The sequence below is a fragment of the Nuphar pumila genome, chromosome 1 (assembly GCF_984573655.1).
Source record: "Nuphar pumila chromosome 1, dmNupPumi1.hap1.1, whole genome shotgun sequence".
Lineage (NCBI taxonomy): Eukaryota > Viridiplantae > Streptophyta > Magnoliopsida > Nymphaeales > Nymphaeaceae > Nuphar > Nuphar pumila.
The window spans coordinates 25,931,462-25,956,402 of NC_143249.1; the positions used below are offsets into that span (position 1 = coordinate 25,931,462).

At 38.1% G+C, this 24,941-nt stretch overlaps 1 protein-coding gene across 2 annotated transcripts in view; it reads right to left on the reverse strand.

Annotated features, from left to right (window-relative positions):
- LOC149848437 (CLP protease regulatory subunit CLPX1, mitochondrial-like) overlaps positions 1-11,616 on the reverse strand; it is a 59,818-nt gene extending 48,202 nt beyond the window's left edge. For both annotated transcript variants that reach the window (XM_089995430.1, XM_089995422.1), the window contains exons 1-7: positions 10,188-11,616; positions 9,316-9,377; positions 8,972-9,072; positions 8,669-8,752; positions 6,184-6,230; positions 5,581-5,655; positions 5,405-5,482 (exon numbers count right to left, since the gene is read on the reverse strand). In XM_089995430.1, coding sequence (XP_089851556.1) covers positions 5,405-5,482; positions 5,581-5,655; positions 6,184-6,230; positions 8,669-8,752; positions 8,972-9,072; positions 9,316-9,377; positions 10,188-11,438 — 1,698 coding nt within the window. In that variant the 5' untranslated portion in view covers positions 11,439-11,616. The remainder of the gene's footprint in view (positions 1-5,404; positions 5,483-5,580; positions 5,656-6,183; positions 6,231-8,668; positions 8,753-8,971; positions 9,073-9,315; positions 9,378-10,187) is intronic.
- Positions 11,617-24,941: the final 13,325 nt, after the last annotated feature.

Below are 24,941 nucleotides of genomic sequence, written 5' to 3' on the forward strand. Positions count from 1 at the left end.
GTCTGGGAACAATATCCCAAGTGCCACATTTATGAAGAGCCTTCATTTCTTCGTTCATGGATTCAATCCATCTCTTAGAATTTATTGCTTGATAAAATGTTGTGGGTTGATCTTCCTTGCCCAAAGAGGCTAAGAAGAGTTGAAAATCCATCGTAAAGTTCTCATAACTAACCCACCTATCAATTGGATGTCGAGATCGGGTAGACCTTCTGTGAACAGGTGATTGAATGGAAACAGAAGGAGAATTCTGCTCCTGATTAATGCTGAGAGGTATCTCCTTCTCACGTCTAGAGTAAACAATGCCTTTATACCTTTCGGGGGCCGACAGTGGTTCAGAAATCCTACTTTCCTGAGTTCTTTGTGCAACAGTAGATACGTTTCTCTCATCTCTTTGATTACATTCAGAAGAACAAACATCATCAATATTAGAAAAGAGATCCGAGTTCAACCAAAGATGATAAACTTCAATTTCTGGAGGAGTGTTAGCATTATGACCAAAATTTGATTCGTCAAACACAACATTTCTGGATATTTTGATGCGCTTGCTCACGGGATCATAGAATCTGTAGTCTTTGTAATCATCAGTGTACCCAACAAATTTGCACTTTAAGGCCTTATCCTTAAACTTGTGTTGCATTGAATTGTCAACATGAACATAACATACACATCCAAATACACGCAAATCGTGATAGTTTGGATGCATACCATGCAAAGAGAAATAGGGTGATTTATTTTCCAAGATGTTCATGGGCAATCGATTTATGACATATATTGTTGTATGAAAAGCCTCTGTCCAGAAGGTAACTGGAAGATTACTATCATGCATCATGCTCATTACACTCTCGACAATATGACGATTCTTCTGTTCAGCAATCCCATTCTGTTGAGGTGTATGAGGGCAAGACACCTGCCTACTTATCTCATTTGTCTGGACTCTGGAGGAAACTAATAGTCATTTGAAGAGAATTCACCCCCTCCATCACATTGGAAACAAATGATATTCTCAGAGAATTGATTTTGAACAAAGGAATGAAAATTCTGAAATAACTTGAAGGTTTCAGATTTACTTTTCATAAAGAAGATCCATGTATATCGAGAATAGCTGTCAACAAAAATGAGATAATATCTAGTGTCAGACATTGAAGGAACTGGAGTCGGACCCCAAACATCAGAACATATAATTTCAAATGGTCTTGAAGCTCTTTTATTAATGGAATGAAATGGAAGAACATGACTCTTACACTGAAGACAACTAGAACATTTTTTATTATCGACACTTAAATTCAGACTTGACTTGAGAATAAGATAAATTGAAACAAGCTTATCAATAAAGTGACTACTACAATGACCCAGATGACCATGCCAAAGATTTGGCTCAATACATTCAAAAAGATTAAAAACACTGTCAAGAGGAACTGAAGATAATGATGTGAGCTTCAAGATAGAGTCAACAGGTTAAATACAAGAGGAAGGATTCTCTTGGAACACATACATATTCCTTTGACGTTTTCCTTCAACGAACATTTCCCTCGTGTGAAGGTCCTTAACACAAACAGAAAAATGAGTAAACTCAACTGAAGCATTAATGTCATCTACAAGCTTAGAGACAAAAATGATATTTTTCTTGATATTAGGAGCATAAATGACATTTGAAAGAGCAAGAGAAGAGGTGGACATAGGAATTACAGAATTTTCAATGTGCAAAATATGGTGGTGAGACCCATCTCCAGTGACTATACTATTTTTACCAACATAAGGAACAAGATTTAGGAGCTTACCAGCATCACCAGTGACATGAGTGGCTGCACTGATATTCAATTCAGTCAAGGCAGATAATAACAGTTCTTTGACTTCTCCATTATTCTTCAATGTATTTGTTCCCCTTCTTGTCTCCAATTGCCTTCCTCTATTTTGTGAGTTAAACCAGCAATTTGCCTTTATGTGCCCCCTTTCAGGTAGGTATTGTTCTTTGCCTCTGCAAATTAGGAGGCATACTGGGAGTAGGTAATATTCCACGAGCTCCTTGTCCATTCCGCTCTTGACCTCCCCTTTCTCGAGATTCATACATGTCATGTCCTCGACTATAGTTAACTCTTGTGGCAAGAACCTTGTGTGCTCCAATGGGGTTGTGATTACCTTCAGAGAATCATTTCAAAGTCATTTTATACTGTAAGAGCTTAGCACGAAGATCTTCAAAGGTACGTAAGTCTGGCAAACACAGCAACGAAGTAACCATCATATGATAATCGGGTCCCAAACCGCTCAAAGTTTATTGCACCATATCTTTGTCACTGACCGCGCAACCCACAATAGCCAACTGATCTGTGATAGTTTTCATTTTGTTTAAATACTACATGACAATCATGGAGTCCTTTCTCAGCATTTGAAACTCTTTCTTTAAAAATAAAACTCTAGCCTGAGAAACTTGAGAATACATCCTGAACAAGGTGATGCCATAACTGCATATCTGTGCAGTCATCTGGGATTGCCACAAGCACCTCCTGGACCAGGGTGGAAGTGATGTAGGCAACCAAAGCCTGATCTCACTTCGTCCAGGATATATATTATGGATTTCTAACAAAAGTAATGAAAGTGTCACCCTCCCCAGTCTTGCCATCTTGTGATATGAACTCTGGAGGAACAGAAACTGAGTCATCTAGATATCCAAAAAGGTCCTGACTTCTTATAAATGGGATGATTTGTCTTTTCCAGGTGAGAAAATTATAGTTGTTCAGTTTTTCAGATACAAGTTGGCTAAAAAAGTTGGAAGAAAGGCCAGATTGAGAAACAGAAAAAGAATTCATAGGCGATTAAAGGCGAAAGCAAGGCAGAATGAGAAACAAGACTGGAGTAGAACAAAGGAAGTAAAAGAGCAACAAATAAAATTCAGAAATAAAGGTCAGAACCAGAGAACTCGGCTGCCTTTTTTTTTAGCAGACCAACACGAGACAGAAACCGAGGTTATGCAGTAAACTGATATGAATAAAGATCAGTCAATGAAATACAAAACAGAAACATGTTATTTGAATGTAATGTGTTTTTCTTTTCGAAAAATGCAAAGAGGAATAAAAAGAAAGGAAACCCGAAAAGAAAAGGGATCTGATATTTTACTCAAATCTAAATCTGACCTTATTTTTCTGAAGAAAATGAGGAACAATATGGACATGATGTGAAAAGAAAATGAAATCACGTCAAACAGTATAAGATTAGATATGAAAAGAATAAGGAGGATAACGAGTAAGAAATAGATGCAGATTCAGATTTTAGAAATAGAAAGAGATTAGATGCAGATTTTAGAAGTAGAGATGCAGATTTTAGAAATAGGAAAAATATGCAGAAAAGAAAGAAAATATGTTGACTGGAAAGGGATATTCTGCAGAATACGTTGGCTTAGAGATTCAAGAGATTCAGAAAGAGTAAGAAAAAGAGAAATACCTTGGAAGAAGACGTTGGAGAGGAACCTGCTCTGATACCATGTCAGAAAACGACGAGAGAGGAGAGAGAGGCTTTGATGGCTGCAGAAGAAAACCCAACAGGGTCTGTGGTTTTTGCTTTACATTAAGTATACACATGTACAGTAATTAGGGTACGAAAATACCCATTACATACAACAACAACAACTACGCCTTCATCCCAAAACAATTGGGGTCAGCGATAATACCCATTACATAATATACTAAAATTACAACATGCCATTAATGAGCATGTGTTTAAATAAATAAAATGAATTGGGTCTTGAGATCCAGGCCCAGTCGTGAATGACGTCTTTTCAAAGTCAACAACATTGAGGTCCATTTCTGTCCAAAAGTGGATTTTGTTAACCCCAACCAAGTTCAATTTTATCTATATTGTACACACACACACACACACACACACACACACACACACACACATATATATATATATATAAGCATTCCCCACCCCCCCTCACCCAAAGCTTTTTGAAATTGCCGTGTCGCACCCTCCGCACCTGCACCTATTTGACATGGGTTTCAAGAGATTGCAGGAAATAGGCTTATGTATGAGAAGGGCAAGAAGTCTCAGTTCATGAATGGCCCAGTGAGGGAGGCCATGCATTACTTGAAGTCCCCTTTTTGGCCCAGGATCTGGCTATGCATTATTTGTACTCCATCACATTTGATCAATGAAAATACTCCTCTCTAAAACCATTAAATTGTTGAATTACAAAGAACCCTAGGGAACAAAAGATTGGTAAGTCTCATCTCAACTGGTGGCTCAAAAGATTTGGCAGTTAATTAGGGGTACAAATTGTTAAAATGTATTCTAAATATATATATATAGATAGATACATACATACATACATATATATATATATATATATATTATATATTATATATATGTATATGTATCTATATATACATATACATATACATAGATATATATATATATATATATAATTTTTGTAATACCCTTTAAGGGTAAAACTGTCATTTCTACATTTTACGCATATTCCCCTTGGAATATGATTGTATTTTTTTTTCCTTTATTTTTTCTTTCTTTTCTTTCTCTTTTTTATTTTTCTTTTATCTTTTTCCTTTTTATAGCCTTGGGGCCCCACATATAGACGTTGGGCCCCTCCAAGGTCTCTTTATTAGTATTATAAATAGGGGTCTTCCCCCTTTGTAATCATTAAGCTTTTTAGCAAAAGCTCTTCCACTTCTTCAATAAAGATTCATATTTTATATGCCTTTGTGCATTTGTGCTCTCTTGAATGTATTGTGCCTTTGTGCACATTTGTTCCAAGTGTTCTTATTGTGCCTTGCAAGTTTTAGGTATTTCAGGCCTAGTATCAATTATCAAGGTCAAGCCAGGTCCTTCTCATTAGCCTGGACAACAAAGATTAAGCTTGGCTTAGTTTATATTGTCAGACAACAGATTGCACTATAGCAGCCTGACTCTTCTCTTTGGGACATGTTCCCATCCCCAATTCACAATTTGGTGATTTTATAGCAGATTCATATGCATCACGCTCAATTGTATGCTTGCAACCAAAGAATTATTAACAAGCTAAAGATAAGATTTGTTTCTAAAGCAAGAGAATTCAGTGTTATTTGTACATCTATACAAGTGAAATTTTCATGGTATTTCACAACTCATAATTGCAAATTGTTTTCAGAACAAATGCTAGAAACCAATAAACATAAACAAATAATATCTATATTCAACAACAAAATATAATTACATAGGCATGCATAAGAAAAAACTTAAAAGTTTATTTCCTTCAATTTAACCAACATTTGTAAATGGCCACAAACACACACGCAACATACACAATATTGAATTATACAGCTCATAAAAATGCTCACAAGAGTCTTGAATAAACCACATTCCAGCAAATGCATCAGTAACAGAAATAAAAACCAGCCATAAAACAAATACTCACGGTTCCTTCTAGCATTTTAAGCAATGCCTGTTGAACACCTTCACCAGAAACATCTCTGCTAATGTTCAGGCTTTCGGCCTACACTCATAGGGAGTGGACAAAAAGTATAAATAGTTGTTGCAGAATTTTAACTGAAATGCATCAATTCATTGAATCAATTAAGGCCTAATAGCTACCTTCTTAGTTATCTTATCAACTTCATCAATGTAGACCATGCCTTGCTGGGCTGCTGCAACATTGAACTCAGCAACCTATTATAAGATAACATAGATAGAAACATAAGTATCAAAAATAAAAAACAGACACGTAACAGCTTAACTTTTAAGCTGCAGGACCAAAGCTATCTAAAACGGTTTAAGAAAATTCCTAGCAAGACAAAGGTATTATCTTTGGACATCAGACTAAAAGAACAAAAATTAAATCAGTGCTAGGAAATCAAAAGCTGCAATAGTTCACTAAAAAAAAGGTCATGGTTGCAAATAATGCTATATAAACATTCACAAAGTATGCCTCACATACTATATTCTATTTCTTCTTCTCTCCCTCCCATCCTAGGGCAAAACAGAAAGTGCCATCTTCTCTCTGAATGGCAATCATGTTACCTCATGCATTCGAAGTTTATTATAGCCTTTTTGAACAAGAATACAACGAAATTGGGCCGGGGGAAAAGGAGGTGAGGTTGGGGTGCATGGTTTGTGTGTGTGTGTGTGTGTGTGTGTATGTGTGTGTGTGTGTGTTGGGGAAGGAACACTACATCTAATAATGTTCAAAAACCATACCGTAAGCAACTTGTACAGTATCGATTCTACATCCTCTCCGACATAGCCTGCCTGCAAGCAAAGATAATTGCATGTTAGTGCAATAAAGAGAAAATTAAAGAAAAGTCTCAAGGTACAATTAGTGGAAAAATATTTGGTCAAGAATAAAATTAGGTTGTCGAGTATTACATGATTATCAATCAATGAACAGTTTCCTTCATTTCATGTTCTCTTTTTAAAATGGGAGGGCTTGTCAGGGATTGAATTCAAACTCCAGAATCTATGTTACCTTGACACTTCTAGAGGGTCAAGGTGTCGGTGTCAAATAACAACAGCAACACTCCTGCACACTGCATGGATGCTTCATTTTTTAACATAAAATGCCTGTTTTTTAACATATCCGAAAAAAATGGAACCCAATTTCATGTCTCTTACATTTTTTAGTGTCTTCGACACAAATTGTCTAGCATCAGGCACTTTGTGTCTATCCTATTTAAAATCTATTTTCTCTCATTTCATACCTGAAGATGTTGAAAAGACGAACCAGGTCAGAAAACCTTGCCCCCAACTAGGCACATATAAACTCTCTCTCTCTCTCTCTCTCTCTCTCTCTCTCTCTCTCTCTCTCTCTCTCTCTCTCTCTCTCTCTCTCTCTCTCTCTCTCTCTCTCTCTCTCTCTCTCTCTCTCTCTCTCTCGCTCTCTTGGTGTTGATAGTCAAGGAGAAAGGGGTAAAATAAGTTGACGCAAGGACTCCCTCCCTTTTGTTGTTACCATAGTCAGCCCTCACTCATCCGAGTCATCCCATTGAAGAGCCAACCCTCCCCTCGTTTCCCAATCTTAATGCACATTAAATTGCATGGTGCCACATACAGGAGAGGGGGAACTGAGGTCGTCTCCTCTTTTTTTGAAGTGGTTCCTTTATTCATAATTTAATTACTTCTCTTTCTCCTATTTTTCTCTCGTATTCACATATTCATTCTTTAAGGCCCGCTGTGTCTAGCACTTCGCACCTATGTCCAATACAAACACCCATGTCAAGTTCCAGATGACAGTTCAGAATAATCCAAGACCTTCATGGTTTATGGCTAATATGTAAGCACCTAGAGCTTCATCATGCAAACATGGAAAAAGATGCATGTAATGTCAAGAACTGCAAGCGGTAACACATTAAAAGCAAGAAAGCAGATAAAAAAGAAGTAGCCTTTTTACTGTGTCTAAGAGCAGAATTATTTCCTGTGGGACCAGGGACCAACCCACACATCCAGTTAAATTTATGCCCACATCAATCAACGTATGATAGGCATAGCATAAACAGAATCCAAGCTGCAGATGTGATTCAAATTTGTCTACCATGTAACCAAGCCTAGGACAAGAAAGGATAACTAAAAAACACTGACTGAGCTTCTTTCCAGAAAAAGGAGGAAGGCAAGGAGAAAACAATGAAAAAGTACAATTGAAACATTTTCATTAGGAAAACAAGATGATAGCAAAGCAAATGAAGCACTGAAGCTGCAGGAGTGATCATTACAAGCTCAGAAAGATGAGATGGATGAATTTTGACAAGCTTAAGCTACTATAGCAGCATTACCCAAATTTGATCAAAACTGCAAATCTAGAATCTGAAAGAATTTTTCCTTTGTCAAGTGTCCTCCTCCATCGAATATTCACACAAAAAATTACTAAATGTATGAACTTCCAGAGGGAGCATCAAGAAATTGGCCAATTATATGGGGAAATGAATGATTCTCATCAGTTATATATTTTCTTAATTTATAAATGAGAATTTCACTAATCTTCAGGAGTCACCTGTGCTGATAAGAATTCACCAAAAACACACTAATAAAGAGATGAGAAAGGAAGACAATGAAAAAAAAGAATTATATAACATGGAAAAAGATAGGGTAAAAGTGATAAGCAGAAAAACAAATCAAGATACATGTAACATATAGGTTCTGAAACAGATATCACCCACAGTTCAATCACCAGGAACAGAAACATATAAATGTAACCCTTCCTTTGGTTACCATCCAAGAGATGGCTTGATTTTCAGGAGGACAGTAGAGCATGCTGCTGCTAGGTATACAAAGAACCAGTGCCCAGTGCAACACTGTCAATTAAAGAGATTCTAAGGAGAGAGGATCAAGCATCAGTTTCTGGGAAAAAGAATAGAGCTCTATCACAAAGCTGACAAGTACAAGAAGGGGAAAATGGACATGGAAGGAAAGGCATAAAAAAGTTTATCTGGAAGAAAGTCGCCACAGAAACATGCTTGAAAATGCAGAGCCGGTGATAGCAAGCCATTTGAGCTAGGTGAACAAGAGGTGTTGATTGCATCTCTTTATACATAAAGCATCATTCAAACAAGGTTCAGCTTCAGAGGATCACATTATGTGGAAGAATAAGAACATAAGATTAAAGGTAGTTGAAACATTGAATATTTTATGCTCACAAATATCTCAATCCTCAGTAAGAAGATACTTGAGTAAACAAAATAAAAACATTGACTTGCCTGTGTTAATGTTGTTGCATCTGCGATTACAAAGGGCACATTTACAAATCGAGCCAACGTTTTTGCCAGCAATGTCTTCCCTGTCCTTACAAGAAATATAGCAGCATGTAAGACAGGCCAACAAGCAGTAACATCAGCAAAAAATAAACAAATATATAGGTCCATGTCAAATAACATTGGGAGCAAATAACATGGACTGTTACCATTTGGTTATGCACAAGCATCTCCCCACTTAATGCACAAAAATAAATAAATAAATAAATTTACAACTTTTTACATAATATAAGAACACATAATACCTGAGCCTGTGGGACCCATCAAAAGTACATTGCTCTTCTCAAGCTCCACCAAATCATCATCATCAGCTTCAGCATCAGTGTTTTCAGAATCTACTCCGGCACTGGAATTACAAATCAACAAATGCGCAAATCAGAGGATGGTTGCAGGAACCAATAGATGACATGCCCCACCGTCAAGCACATGCATACAACACACTAATATATATTTTACATCTAAAGGAACAAAAGCATGACAAAACAATAAGAGCTTCAGTCAACCAATTTACAAAATAAATTGATCAACCATTTCTGCAAATGTGAACTATGTGAAGTGTGTGAGCTGCAGGAGGGATAGTTTCACTAACCCTTTCTGAAATGACGAATGGTATATCCTCTTATAGTGATTATAGACGGCCACAGAAAGGATCTGTACACAAAGAAGAGAAGAATTACATGTATTATTTTGTATTAGCATTAAGAAGCTTTCACCAAGCATTTACACAAACGGCTGAGACAGGCTAAACATGAGAAGTCGTAATAGCCAATGGTACAGGACTTACTGTTTTAAACCAGTGTCACAAATAGTGTTCTCAGGATATTCTCAGCGAGGGAATATCTTGGTTATTCAAAAAAATTTGTTTTTTTCTTGGATAAATCTTGAGTAGACTGAAAAAATAAAATATGGAAAATTGAAGGAAAACAAAAAAAAAAGAATCTTGATAAATCTGCATTAAAAATGTGATATAATTAAAAGAGAAAAGTGATAAGTTGAATGTATTGTGCTTTATTATCTAATTTTTTGACCAAGAAATCGCAGTAAAATATTTTTTTGCTGACATCAACAACATAGACTTAAAATAACAAAAGGAAAATCATGTTAGCAAAAGCATTCATATTGGAACTTACACACTCGACGTGATGTTATTAAATGTCAATAATCAAGCTTCATTTTCCACAATGAAATAGTCCAATTAATAATACACTTGGTACTATGGAGTTGAACCCAGTTCCATCCATGAGTGGAGAGTATTGCTTCGTGAAAACATGAAATACAAAATCCATGTTCCACGCAGATGAGGAAAAGGCACTCATTAAGTATTAGACAATAGTAAGTTTTCCTTATCCTTGTGTGCAATTCATACAATCATACACCATGTACGAAAGCTAAAATTCTGGCTTGATGGGCTTTTAGTTCTTCAAACCAGAGAGAGAGGGAAGAGAAAAAAAAAGGGCGTACCTTTTTGGCACGCTCCTGGCCGACCACGAACTTGTCGAGGCCCTTACATATCTCCTTCGGCGTGGGCAAATCCTTCCCCAAATTCGATCCGGCCCAACCTTCCTTCGACCCGCCGGAAGCCCCGCCTCCGCCGCCATTCCCGACCGACCGCACCACATTGACGCCGGGAGGCAAAGGCGGGCTGGGCGGCACCTGGAACGCGAGCCCGTTGCCGGGGGGCTGCCAAATCTCCGGCGGATCTCCGACGGATGATCTGAACGAGATCCTCAGCTTCGTCGCCGTTTTCTCCTCTCCATCGTCTTCCCTGGGTCCACCAGATTCAGAATCGGGCTCGGGATCCCGCCCTGCGGCGCCGCCGATCTCGACGAAGCTCCCCTGGAGAGGGCCGAGCTTGAAGGGGCGGAAGTAGTAGGCGGTCTTGCAGTTAGGGCAGAGATTGACAGCCTGGAACCCACGATCCCGGCGGTGGAAGAGAACGTCCATCTGCTTCGAGCATCGCGGGCAGCTCGTCTCGGCCGTGATCCTGCTGCCCTCCCACTTGTTCCGATCCTGGAACCCCGGAGACGTTTCCTTCCTCTGGAAGGAACCGACGTTCAGGTAATTCAACCTGGTGGAGATGTGACACCTCTGCGAATAGGAGAAGAGCAGGCAGGGAGGCAGTTCACGCGAACAAGACGAAGAGGGAGAGGAACAGGAGGAGGGCGGGTACGCTCTGGGGCTCGTCAGGGAGACGGCGACGAACTGGTTCGACTTGGCGGTATCTCTCAGTCTTCTCCACAGGAGGAAGCCTGACATGGTACAGAGAGGGAGTGAGATATGGTTTCTGAATTTTCCTTTTGTCCTCTTGCTCTGCTTCTTCTTCTTCTTCTTCTTCTTTCGTGTGAAAAAGAGAAGAGGATAGTGAGAGCGAGGGGAACCAACGGAGTCCGATGGATAAAAACAAATGGAGATCCGGAGAAGAAGAAGAAGAAAGGATAGAGACAAGGGGAGGAATCTACGTTGATCGCCGATCGTGGGATTATCATCAGAGGGAGGGAGACCGAGAGCTCGGCTTGACGGTTGAGTCGGTTGACCGCCCGCGAACCGGGCCGGGCGGCTCGCACGTGCCGTGTCACGTGTTTCGCCAAACCTGGCTGGGGCACCGAAAGAATATCGCGGTATTCTTCCGCCCGGCTCGTGTGGTGCGGTGGGCAGCCCGACTCCCAGTCGGCCAACGAACGGTCTCGGGTTCGAATCCGTGGTCTGATTCATTTGGATGTAAACGGTTCGGATTCGAGTTGGATGTATCCGATACCAGATCTGATTAATTGAATGATTGCTAAGCAGATTCAGATCTTGATACAGCTTTCAATGGTCAAAAGCTCGTACCAAATCCGATTTTTTACATGCAATCTGATTCAGATATCCGTGAAATCCAAAAAAAATTAAAAAAAAATTATATGAATCCGATCATAATCAAATATAATATGGCTTTGGCTTTACCATATCCAACTAACCGAGTAGGATTGCGTTGAAAATCGGATAAAATCGTATCAGTTGACATCCCATGCATAGGGGAAGCTGAGCAAGCAAGAAGTGGCGTGAGTTATAAAACATGTGATTTTGTTTAAATGCATCTTTTATAGTTTCAATGCGGTAGGCGTTGCACCCATTGAAAATAAGACAAGAGAGAATCGTTTACGGTGGTTTGGACATATTTGACGAAGGCCTAATGATGCTCCAGTTAAAAAGATGAAGAAATGGGAAAATATATTAGTTAAAAGAGGTCGGGGTAGGCCTAGGAAGACATGGATGGAGGTGATAGGAAAGGATATGAATGCGTTGAACCTCACCGAGGACATGGCATTGGATGGAAATGAATGGAAGAAAAGGATTCATGTGGAAGACCCAGAATGATTTTCTTTGTTGGTTCATATCGCCGACCCCAATTGTTTTGGGATGAAGGTGTAGTTGTTGTTGTTGTTGCATTGTTTATAGTTTTGTAAAAAAAAAAATGCAAATTTTCTAACATGAGCACTTTTTCAACAATATAAAAGTATGTTTTTTTATTCCCTAAAAAGCGAAATGCTGTTGGGACCATTAGGGTTAGGGCTGGTAAACAAGCCAAACAAAATGAGCTTGAAGTGTGGCTCATTCATGTAGCGAGCTTAGCCAAGTTCGAGTTGGCTTGTTTATAGGAAAAAATACATTGTTTTAAAGTTTAAAGAAAAAAAAGAAAATTATTAAAAAAAAATCATATAAAAATATATGTAATATATTTCTCAGTAAGTCGAACCAAGCCGAGCATGTATTTTCATGCAAAGCCTATTTTAGGAGCACCTGGGGGTTCCACAGAACGTTGACAATAAATCGCTTCCACCAGTAGTGTCACGGGCTAACTTTCCAAGGCCAAATTTTTCGCATTTCAAGCCAAGGAAGCCCCGTGCGGCACTAGGCCTCACGACCTAGTCAGCCTCACAGCACGTGTTTCCCACACGTAACTTTCTTACCCAGCGGAACGTCAACTTAACAAGCTCTTCTTTTCAAGAGATCCTTCCGAACATGGTCCATCGTGCATCTGATAGCCACTTACGTGCATAGCCGTCCCATACCGGCTAACACCTTCAACCACCAAGCCAAACGTGCCTTACCACTCCCACAAGCAAGCGCACGTTGACAAGGGCTGAAACGTACCTTCGCAGCACTACCGACTTAACCAACATCCAACACGGGTCATGGGAGCATAACGCATCCCAAAGCCTTTACCGATGCATATCATGCCTCCAACCATCATTGCAAGCCACCTTTCCTCAAGCCCAACCATCCGAGCCAACAACGCACGGATGCCTTAGCCTCGCGTGCCATGGAGCAGATAGCAGCCCCATGGGCACGCCCCCAACATAACCTCACCATAGAAGGGACAAGATCTTTCGACCCCCAGTCCGCAGACCAGTTGATGATTATCTGCCATAGCGAACAGCACCACCCAAACTCGTTCGCCGGCGTTGTGCACTCTCTTGCACAACCCCATGCCACTTGGCATGGTTGGGACCGCATCGCCGCACCAAGGGCCGCCTGCCTACGCACCCAAGGTCTTTGCCTACGCCCCATGGGGGATTTGAACTACACACGGACACCCCCATGCACTCCCAGTGCTGCCCGTGCGATATAGGGGGTGCCTATGCCAAACTGCTGCAACATGTGACAAACAGCTCAAACAGGAGGTCCCCTATATAGGTGTTTTAGGAGCCAGGCCCCTGCCAGCAAGAGGAACCCGAATAACACTTGGAGAACCATAAATTTCTCAACTTCGGAATTCTTCAAATCCGCCTTCACCCACGTGTTCCCCATAGTCCATTTACACGGTGAATCTTCGATCTTGGCCCCAAACAACTTCAAATGCTCATTGGATTATCGCCTCAAAGATTGTGCACGCAACTGTGCCCACACTGCGCACATTGCTGCACATGCCAAGCTCTGACCATGCTCACCGCAACTGCGTGCCCACCGCATGATGTGCTTCGCACGCCACATGCACAACGCATGACAATGGTCTGTGCAACACACGACACCACTGTTATGCATGTGCACCAAACTCTGCACACATGGGCAAGGCCTGTTTGCCACGGGGTTGGCCCGACTGCCTCATGCACGCCGCAACCAACCAATCCATCACTCTTGGGGCACTTCCACCGCACTTCACACACATCCATGCATCTGTTGCCGCATCTGCACTGCACCACACCAAGCACATGCCACACTCCTTGCACAGCTCTGTGCCCCACTCCAGCACACGACACCATATGTGGCATGCACGTGCCTCTTATGAATGTGCACTGCACCTTGCCAGTGCACATGTCACACACTCCTTCCACTGTCTAGTGCCAAGCTCAGGCACATGACGCAATCAGTGACATGCACACATCTTTTTCAGCACCTGCGTTGCACCAACCCGTGCACACGCCACACCCCTTTGCACAGCCCAGTGTCAAGCTCAGGCATACGGCACTATCAGTGGCATGCACACGTCTCTTCAACCCCATGCACCGCACCAAGTCCCATACCTATGGCACGTTGCAAGGCTCTCCGAGATTTTGGGTGCAACAAGTAGAGTCCCTTTCAAAAGGGAAAGGCATGGGGACTCTTTCGTCCCATTCTCAGCCTTCTTTTTTGAGTTTGAAAAGGAAGACAAAACGTTTTAACAAGATTTCTCTCTCTCTCTCTCTCTCTCTCTCTCCCGACGTTGAATTGTGTATGGTGCTGGAGGTGCACTTATTTCTTTTATTAGATGTAGAGAAGATGACCAACGGTGGAAGCTGTTAGTGCATGTCACCTTGTGTTGGGACGTTGCAAGTTCGAATCCCAAAGTTTCAATGCAGCTTGAGTAGGAGGTACATTTAATTTCAAGAATGTATATTTTTTATAAAGTATGCTAAGGTAACAGTTAAAAGACATGATTATCAGGAGAGTCATTACAAGAAGACATGTCAGGTCATTGCTGACCACATCATCAATATATGATTTATGGTAGTCAATAACATAAACAATAATAAATATTATCATCACATCAATTTCTATGATGATTTATATTATTATTTTTTATGATATTTATTTATCATCCTTTTTACAAAAATAAATTCAATAATTTGATATAATCGGTATAAAACGGCCAACTCTAGAATATCATCGATAATAGTAATTAAAGGTAACAATAATTATCATCGACTATACTAGTAAAATATGATGATAAATATCATCGCCGATACTATTTAAAGCAGATGATAAATATCATCGACTATACTAATTAAAATCGATAATAAATATTGTTGCCTATATTATTTAAAATCGACAATAAATATCACTTGTTATATATTAAAAATTGATGATAATTATTATCATAGAGATACTAAAAAAATATATGTGTAAACATCGTTGGTTATAATAATTAAATTCAACAATAAATATCAATTATATTTAATATCAACAACAATATTTATCATCGGTTCTTTATTAAAGGCAATGATAATTATCATCATATTTATATTAAAAATTCATGTATCCAAATAGTCGACAACAAATATCATCGACTAAGTTAAAACCGACCATAAATATCATCGCCTATATTATTTTTAGTTGATGATAAATATTGTCGTAGATATTAAAGTCAACGATAATTATCATCATAGATACATTGAAAATTCATATATGTTCAAATAACCAATGATAAATATCATTAGTTATAATAATTAAATTCGATAATAAATATAATTAACTATATTTAATATAAATGCTGATATTTATCATCATTTATATATTAAAAAACCGATGATACATATCATCACCATTGTCTTTGAAATAGCCAATGATAAATATTATCGGCAAAAGTTTTTTTTTAATTTATATTTTTACAGGTGTAGTTTTTGCACCAATAAAAACATTATTTTTTTTTACAATCAAAAGATTTTCATGAAAAACAAAAAATGTAAAAATTATCACCAGTAGCAAATGATAGAGAAAGTGCTCTCTCTAGTCTATAAATACTTTCACAGACACATATATACGCATGTATGTAGGTACAGCAAAGACTTGCGTCTATAACAGGCAACATTTGTAGGGCTGTTATTGCCTTGTTTTTAAAGATGACTTTTTGGTCGCGGCTAAAGAGTGGCCTTAACAACACACTTTCTTGTAGTGTTGGCACCAAAATTCTAATGAGTCCAAACTGAGGATACACGTTGAAATAAGTTGATTAAAATAGACACAAAAACCAAATATTTTAAAATTAGAACGATAACTATGACCTCTTTTGTTTCATTCCCATGGAAGGGAAAGATTTTTCATGGGAACTACTCAGCCCTCCCTTGAAAGTCGTTTTATGTTTGGAGAGCTATGAAGGGATTAAAACATGAAAGAGGAAGGTGGTAGAATTGGGGTTTATTTGTGCCAGCAGAACACTTTTTTTCCATGATGGTATGAAGTTTGTTTCATCCATGGTGGGTGGGAAAGAGAAATCAAGCTCAACAATTTCCTACAAAAACTACTTGAAACAAATGAACCCTCTCGGTTGCTTCATGCAACTTACACGGAAGAATGCTGAGTTGGCAACCCGATGTAATCCTTTTCCATCACGAATGAAACAAACATAACATGCCAGCACAAGTGGGCTCCAGTTTTTTCCACCACCAACTACTTTTTACATGTAAATCCATTAGCACCTCCTTCCATGAAAGCTTTCACATGAAAAACTTTCACACGGGCTAAAGGGACAGTACCTTTTTAGAAACCAGTGCACATTCCTATGTAAACCTTTCCTTTACATGGAAATGAAACAAACGAGTCTAGTGCATCTTTATGTCATAGGTGTTGGACCCAGAAATTGGAAGTAGTTTAACCCAATGAATCAATGGATCACTAGGGACTGCAGGGACTGCAGTTGCAGACAACCTAAATGCTTTCGGACACACTCGTAACAGTTGCTTGCACTTCGAGCTATGATAGTATGATATCCACTCATGTTGCCCACGAATTACATCATAACAACATGCAGTAAGAGATGGGATTTGGTCGTCCGGCCATCCCATAGAGCTCTGAGTAATAAGACAATCTAATGAGGTTTGCACGTTTTCCATTGAAAGATCTCATGCTTGCTTACTGTATTGAGCGGACACGTGCCTTCATGAGATTGGTTCCTGTATCAAGGATCTGGTCCCTAATTATATCGTACTAACGGACATCAGGGATCTGTTATTACAATTTTCCCTGCAAGGTTAAACCCATATCATATTTGTCAGTTTTATACTTCAATCCCTACAAGAGAATCCGACTGTGATCTATTTCAAACTTTATCATAGAAATACCATATTTTTTGTTTCTTTTTTTGTTCACTGTAATATCCAATGAAAAAGTTTCTTCTATCAGTTTCTCTCTCTCTCTCTCTCTCTCTCTCTCTCTATATATATATATATATATAGAGAGAGAGAGAGAGAGAGAGAGAGAGAGAGACTTGCTCCCCATGTGATCCCTCCTTTTCTTTCTCTCATTAGGCATTAGATGTTGGACTTGACATTTATGTCACACAGACTCTTTTAATAAGGCACCACACCCGTGTCGCATCTGCACACAGGAGGGTGCGATACTTGAACACAACTTCCTTTGTGTTAGGTGAAGTCTAATGCATTGAAGTTGATTTCTATCCGAAAATAAATTCAGTTAACCTTAATCAAGTTTATTTTTATCTATATTATATATAAATACATACACATAGGTGTCGTCTTTGTAATGCAGTGTGTAACATAAATCCAGATTGTTATTCCACCCGACAAATCTAAGGCAATTCTTCGCAGAAAAGTCTGATTACTCTACCTATGTTACATGTACCCACTAGTCTTCAGCACTTCTTGAACACAAAATTAGCTCCAGAAAATTTTCTGCTTTGAGAAGGAAGACAAGGTGTTGTCTTCATTTTTTTTGTTTTTCTGCAAGGTTCTACAGAATTGTATTTCTACAAAGTCAGCAGATTTGGTTTTTTTTGCTCTTGTTTTTTTTTTTTGTGCTTGATCGTGTTCCTCTCTTTACCAATTGGTGAATCAGACGATAATCCTGGTTAGAAGCTTTCCTCTGTTCTCTTGAATGATATTAATTACATACATTGGTCGAGAGCAATGACATTGTCTCTTGGTGGTAAGAAAAAGTTGGGTTTCATCAATGAAACGAAAACTTGTCCAGCATCTATGATAATGATTATGAATATTGAATTTCTAGTTATCAACTTGTTTGATCTTGGATTCTCAATTCCATGGAACCTCAAATTTTTGAAATTTTTACCTTCTTTGAATCTGCAAAGGAATTGTGAGATTATATAGTAGAGTTGTACGGCAGTCAAAATAATACTACTCGCATATTTGAACTTAAGCTTAAGATTGCAGCAGCACAATAAGATGAAAAAACATTCAATGAACATCTTGGAAATTTGAAAAGAATATGAGACGAATTGAACATATATCGTCCATGTACTATTGACGCCAAGACACACTTGCGAAGGGTGGAGGAAGATAAAAAAAATTTATTGCTCAATAGCCTGAAACCTGAATATGAAAATATCAGGAGTAATATTCTTATGGATGCTATCCTTCCCTCTTTTTTCAGTGTTTGTGTCATTATTTAACGTGAAGAAACTCGAAAGAAGATTATGAATATTGAATTAAAATTTCCATCTCAGAAAGTTGAATCAAATACTCTTTTGGTAGAGAAAGACAATAAAAGAAATTTTTTTGGTACTGAAAAAGGAAAGAATACTTATCGAAATAAAAGAAAAAAAGAGTCTTACCATTGTGATCATTGTGGTAAAAATGGGCACATCAAGGATCGATGTTGGGAATTATATCCTCACCTCAAACTGATTTTTGATAAGAATAAGAGAGATCATGTTGTAGTAGTTGATACATCCATCTCAGTGAATCAGTTGAATCATCTTCTCCAACAAATCAGTAAGTCTATGTCTTTTGAACAAAGTTCTTCTGCCTCTACCCTTGCTGAAGGTAATTTACAAGCTTGCCTTACTTTGTCTTTTAAAGTTAATTCTCGGATTATTGATTTTGGAGCAACTGATCACATGGCCAATAATCCATCTATGCATGAATTTATTCCTAGGTTTGATAAGCATAATGTTTTTGTTGCTAATGGAGTTACAGTTCCTGTGTTAGGAAGTGGCAAAATTGATTTTTTTCTAATTAGTATTACTTTCGATGCTCTTGTTGTTCCGTCCTTTCCAACTCAACTTCTTTTTGTTGAAAAAATTACTAATTTCTTGAACTGTGATGTTATTTTCTCTCCTAATTCTGTCATATTTCAAGATTGAAAGTTGAAGAAGACGATTGGTGAAGGAATTTATTCACATAGATTGTACTTGCTCAAACCCACTAATAAAGCGTGTCATACCAATAGCTGTGTGGAAAGTCACATCTTGTATAAACGGCTTGGACATCCATCCAACCATGTTTCGTTAAGTCTTTTTCCTTTCATTTCAATTGAGTCTAGTGTGTGTGATGTTTGTCAAATTGCCAAACAAACTCGCTTACCATTCATTAGTTCTATGTCTATGTCTGTTGAGCCCTTTGAACTAATCCACTCTGATTTATGGGGTCCTGCTCCAATTGATTAATATGATGGATATACATACTTTGTGTTATTTATTGATGATCGATCTCGTGCTACATGGTTATACTTGCTAAAATAAAAAATGAGGTGTTATTTGCTTTCAAAGTTTTTCATAATATGGTATTTACTCAATTCAATGCCAAGGTTAAGATTTTCAGGTCTCACAATGGTACAAAATACACTAAGGGATCATTTTTTTGAATTTCTTTAGAGCCAATAAATTATTCACCAAACTAGTTCTATTGGAACATCACAACAGAATGGGGTGACAGAGAGAAAAAATCGAGACATTCTTGAAGTCACGAGAGATCTTATGTTTCAAATGAATGTCCCAAAAAGGTATTGGTCTCATGGAGTTTTAACTGCAATATATATGATTAATCGACTTCTTAGTCGAGTAATCAATTTTAAGTCACCTTTGAAAGTTTTGAAGAATCGAACACCTGACATATCTCATTTGCGGGTGTTTGGTTGTGTTTGTTACGTGCACCAACAAGCAATCCATCATGATAAGTTGGATGCTTGATCAAATCAGTGTGTATTTTTTAGGTATTCTTCTACAAAAAATGGTATATTTGTTATGATGTGGCATCCCAAAAGCTTGTTATTTCTCATGATTTACGGTTTGCTGAAACTGAACTATATATCCAAGCACAGAGTGATTGTGGGAATCAGTCTCAGGGAGAGTACGTGTCGGATTTGGTATCGCTTCCAACAATTACGTATGATGTCATTGCCCTAAATATAGATGTTATACATCTAGAGAATGAAGCAACTCCTCCAGTTGAAACAATAGTTTAAATAGAAGCACCTCAAATTCAATGGAGATCAAACAGAGAGACCTGTCCTCCGAAAAAGATTGAAAGATTTTGTCATTTATCATATTGTCTCTTACCCTATAAAATCTTATCTCATATATGATAATGTTGGTCAATCTTACTATGCTTTTTTTGAGTGCAGTATCTAGTAGAACCAAAGTCTTTTTGAGAAGTTAATTTCAATAATGTTTGGAAAAATGCTATGAATGAAGAATTGCAGGCCCTTGATGAGAATAAAATATGGGACATTGTTAGATTGCCTCCAAGGAAGAAAACAGTTGGGTGTCATTGGGTATACAAAATAAAATATAAATGTGATGAAACTCTGGAACGACATAAGGCGAGACTTGTTGCTAGGGGTTTTACTCAAACTTATGGAAAAGATTACAAAGAGACATTTGTGCCTGTTGTGAAGATGAACACGTTTCGAGTCTTTATATCTCTAGCAGTAAATCATGACTGAAAATTATTTCAGATGGATGTTAAAAATGCATTTCTGCATGGTGATCTTGAAGAAGAGGTTTGTATGAGTGTACCACCTGGTCACCCAAAGAAATCCAAAACTGGCTTAGTGTGCAAACTGAAAAGAAAAATTTATGGACTAAAACAATCACCATGAGCCTAGTATGCAAAACTAAGTTCTGTTCTCGTAATTAATGGGCTCAAAAGAAGTGCTTCAAACTATTTTCTATTCGTTAAGAAAGGTATTTATGGTACTAATGTTGTTCTGGTTTATGTTGATGACATTGTGATCACCGACAATGATCAATGTGAAATGTCAAAGCTCAAGACTCTTTTACATAAGCAATTTGCTATCAAAGACTTGGGCATTTTAAAATATTTTCTTGGATTAAAAATTGCCTACTCAAAAAAAGGCATATTTTTTAATCAACGAAAATATATGTTAGATCTGTTACATGGAACTGAAAAATTAGGAGTAGAACCTTCATACACTCGTACTGACAATGGTGCTAAGCTTAGTAATGATGGTGAATTATTGTCTGATATTGGTCAATTTCAAAGATTAGTTGGCAGACTAATTTATTTAACCATTACTCAACCAGATATCTCTTATACTGTTAGTTTGGTCAGTAGATTTATGCATGCACTAAGAGTCAATCACATGAATGCAGTCAACCGAATTCTACAATATTTGAAGGGGTCACCAAAAAGAGGTATTTGGATGCGTAAGAATGGACATAGTTCCATTATTGCCTATACTGATGTTGATTGGGCTGGATGTCCAGTTGATCGAAGATCTACCAAAGGATATTGTACATTTGTTGGAGGTAACTTGGTAACATAGAAAAGTAAAAAACATAATGTTGTTGTTTGATCAAGTGCAGAAGCTGAATATCGAGCGATAGCATCAACCACTAGTGAGGTTATTTGGCTTCGAGCTTTATTGCAGGATTTGGGTTTTGGTTCATCTCAACCAACAAGAATGTTTTATGATAATCAAGTTGCAATACACATTGCTTCAAAGCCAATCTATCATGAGCGAACTAAACATATTGAGGTGGATTATCACTTTGTTCGAGAAAATGTTCAAGCTAATGTTATTTGTACCCCTTTTGTTCGTATTGACCAACACTTAGCAGATATCTTCACTAAAGGATTACCCTCTACCAAGTTTCAAAAGATATTGTCCAAGTTGGGCTCTATCGATATTTTTGCACCAACTTGAGGGAGAGTGTTGGTGGAGAAGGGAGATTTTTGGAGAATTTTGTTGCTATTTGTGGGTTGATATGATTGACCACATTTTTTAGTAATTGCTACTTCAGAAAATTGGAAATTGGAAGTTGCTAAAATAAGTTGCTTTAGTATTGACATCCTACATTCATTGTAACTATATGTATCACTGCGGTGATCTTCATTAAGACACAATGAATAACAATCTCTCCCTCTCTTCTCCCGTGGAGTAGGCTATAGCCGAACCACGTAAATCTTTGCTTTGAGTATTTTTCTTTCTTTAGAAGAATAAACCACCTGACTGGTTTCCTTCGTCGTTGTAATGTGTTTCTAATAAATTTTGTACTTTGGTTAGGCTCTGGCTAACCCCATCTTGCCAATCCCTCAAAAAAAAAAAAACTGTAGCCACACTTCCATTTTACTCTTTACATGGTTGCCATTAAGAACGAAATATGCTTGGGACAACTTTGAACCCTTAAAGCATAAAGGCCCCATGCGAGACAAATAAGGGTGGACATCGTGGCCTGACAAGCCCGACCTATATTTGTGCATGAGCCCAACCTAACTTGGTTGTAAGTGGGCTCAGAACCGAGCCCTTTAGGCCCAACCCAGTTAATGTCCATGTATGTTGGACTTTGCATACTTTACACAAAAGCCTAAGCCCATTTACTTAGTTGGTTGGGCTTAACCCAAAGGCGAAGCTACTTTATGGGAAGGTGGGCGCGTGCTCACCCTGACCCGAACAAATTCAAGGGGATATCCGGTGCCCAACCCATGTCCCACGACACCTATTAGAGGTGCCTTGGGTCAGAGTGGCAACACCTTGGCCTGACCCAATGGTCAGATTGGCACGACACAATATGTGTGCCCCCTGTCTCCACCTCTCACTCTAACTCTCTCGGGATTCCCCTACTGACCCCACCTTGCCACCAATCTCTTGCCTCAATGCCACCAGACCAGAGGAGACTGAGACACCATTGCCTCTATTGGTCCACCCTCAGGCCATTTACCGTCCGCACATGTCCTCTTTGTCTCCCCTTGAAACTCCAATGTTGGCCTGCACCACTCCTTTGGACATCTGGCCATTCATCATCTTTTGGTAGCCTTCAGTGCACATTGCACAACATGCACCTCTCTCCCCTCTCAGCTTAGGAAGGGTCCAACCCTCAAGCCTACACCTTATATGTTACACCCCAAAATTTAATCCAATTTTTTAGGATTTTTTTTTAAACACACAACAAAAACAATTAATTGCAGATGAAAAATCATAACAAATTATAGATTCGTGCATCTTGGACCAAGCTACTAAAAATAAAGCCATTTCATCAAGTTTTAATAACCATTACATCAAAGAGTTTTAAAATATAATAAGAAACATCAAATCAACTACTCAGATCGGCAAGAAAAAGATGAACATCACAAATCCGATCCTAGTACCTCACGACAACTTTGAATCATTATTCCTGACCTAAAGAATATTTATTATTTAGAGGGGCCAAATTTCACAAGCCCAAATAGAAAATCTCCTTCCAAGACATATAAATAAATGCCAACACATAAGAACATAATAAAGTTTATACAAACTAGAAATACATTGAAGTTCATAAGAAGAATATTTGACACACGCATAATAGTAGGCATTTCATTCATGTAAGCAATGTCATAAGCAGAATATAAAACTATACAATAATGATTTTGTTTCTCTTGATTAAACACCTGCGGGTATACGCAGTACAAATACATTGATACAGATGAGATCAATTGAGAGTCTATTATTCTTTGAGTAGTTTAATACTCTAGTTGACTATCTGGATTAGATTCCAAAAGAGACAGTATAATGACTGAGAGATAAGTCTTAGAGGTCGAGATAACAAGATGTATCAAACTTCAGCAGAAGTTTTTGGACCTATCCGCCTAGGATTTAATTTTGGTAGTACATGTCCTCTAATTCTTGTAGGCGGAGGATTATCGAGCTATTACTACTCATAGCATGATAAAGAACGTTGTATGTTTTAACAACAATAGTCCACAAAGTTTGTATCATCTAACATCTCTAAGGTAGCCAAACACTGGATGAGAATATAAATCTTATTAATTTGGTTAATTTAGAATCATGTTACCTGCTTCTATTGGGCAACCCATGGTTTCAAGAACCCAAGCACCACACTGGGGTTTACAGAAAACATGCCTCTAAGGCAATAGAGTTGACTATTTGAAAGAGATGAAAACCAGTTTTTTATTTGGTATGTTAACAACACCTATCCCATAGGCTCACGGTGCATTCAAACCAACGAGTGTCAGAATGTTTAATTATAATTTTTGGGGTTTTGTGTTATTTTTCTTTTTATATATCATTTATTATAATTTCATTAATGAATGCTTGATTTTGCTTATCACTTAACGAGCATCTAAATCTTCTTTTTTGACAGAGAAAGTTGGGGTTAGAGAGACCCCTACGAGTTAAATACAACTATACCATAGAGATTCAAACGTGCAACTTTTCAATACAAGGTAACATGCACTAACCGGTCCTGCCAGACAAGCGGAGCCCTCCGTTGGTTAAACATCTAAATCTTTGTTTTTTTTAGAATTTAAGTTTTTTATTTGGTTTTTAAATGCCATGAATATTTAAGAATGATTGTTCAAAATGAATTATTTGGAGCAACATGTGGGCTTTCTTTTCATAAGAAAAAACATGAAAGTTTTATTTTTTTGGATTTATAACTCGAAAAAACTGCACCGACATGAAGACGCCTGTCATACCTACTGCAGCGTAAAACTCCGAGGTCAGGATCATGAAAGTTATATATATTTTCAACTAGAAACAAATAATTGGTCGTCTTTTTATGATTACATAGACACCAGTTCACTTGGCCAACTGATCTAGAATGTCTAAAACCAGCTGTTCCACTGTAGGCAAGCTAAAGGGACAACTCCAAGAGGTTTTGAACTCGTGAGGCTGACCAGGCAGTCGTTTGATCCATGAATTCATGGCTTTTTCTAGCTAAAATTTAAGCTTGAAAAGATTCAATTTTTTTCAATCAATGGCTTATGTGCATTATAAATGTATTTATTTGTATGGAGAAAGTTGTGAAAAAAAATGTCTGAT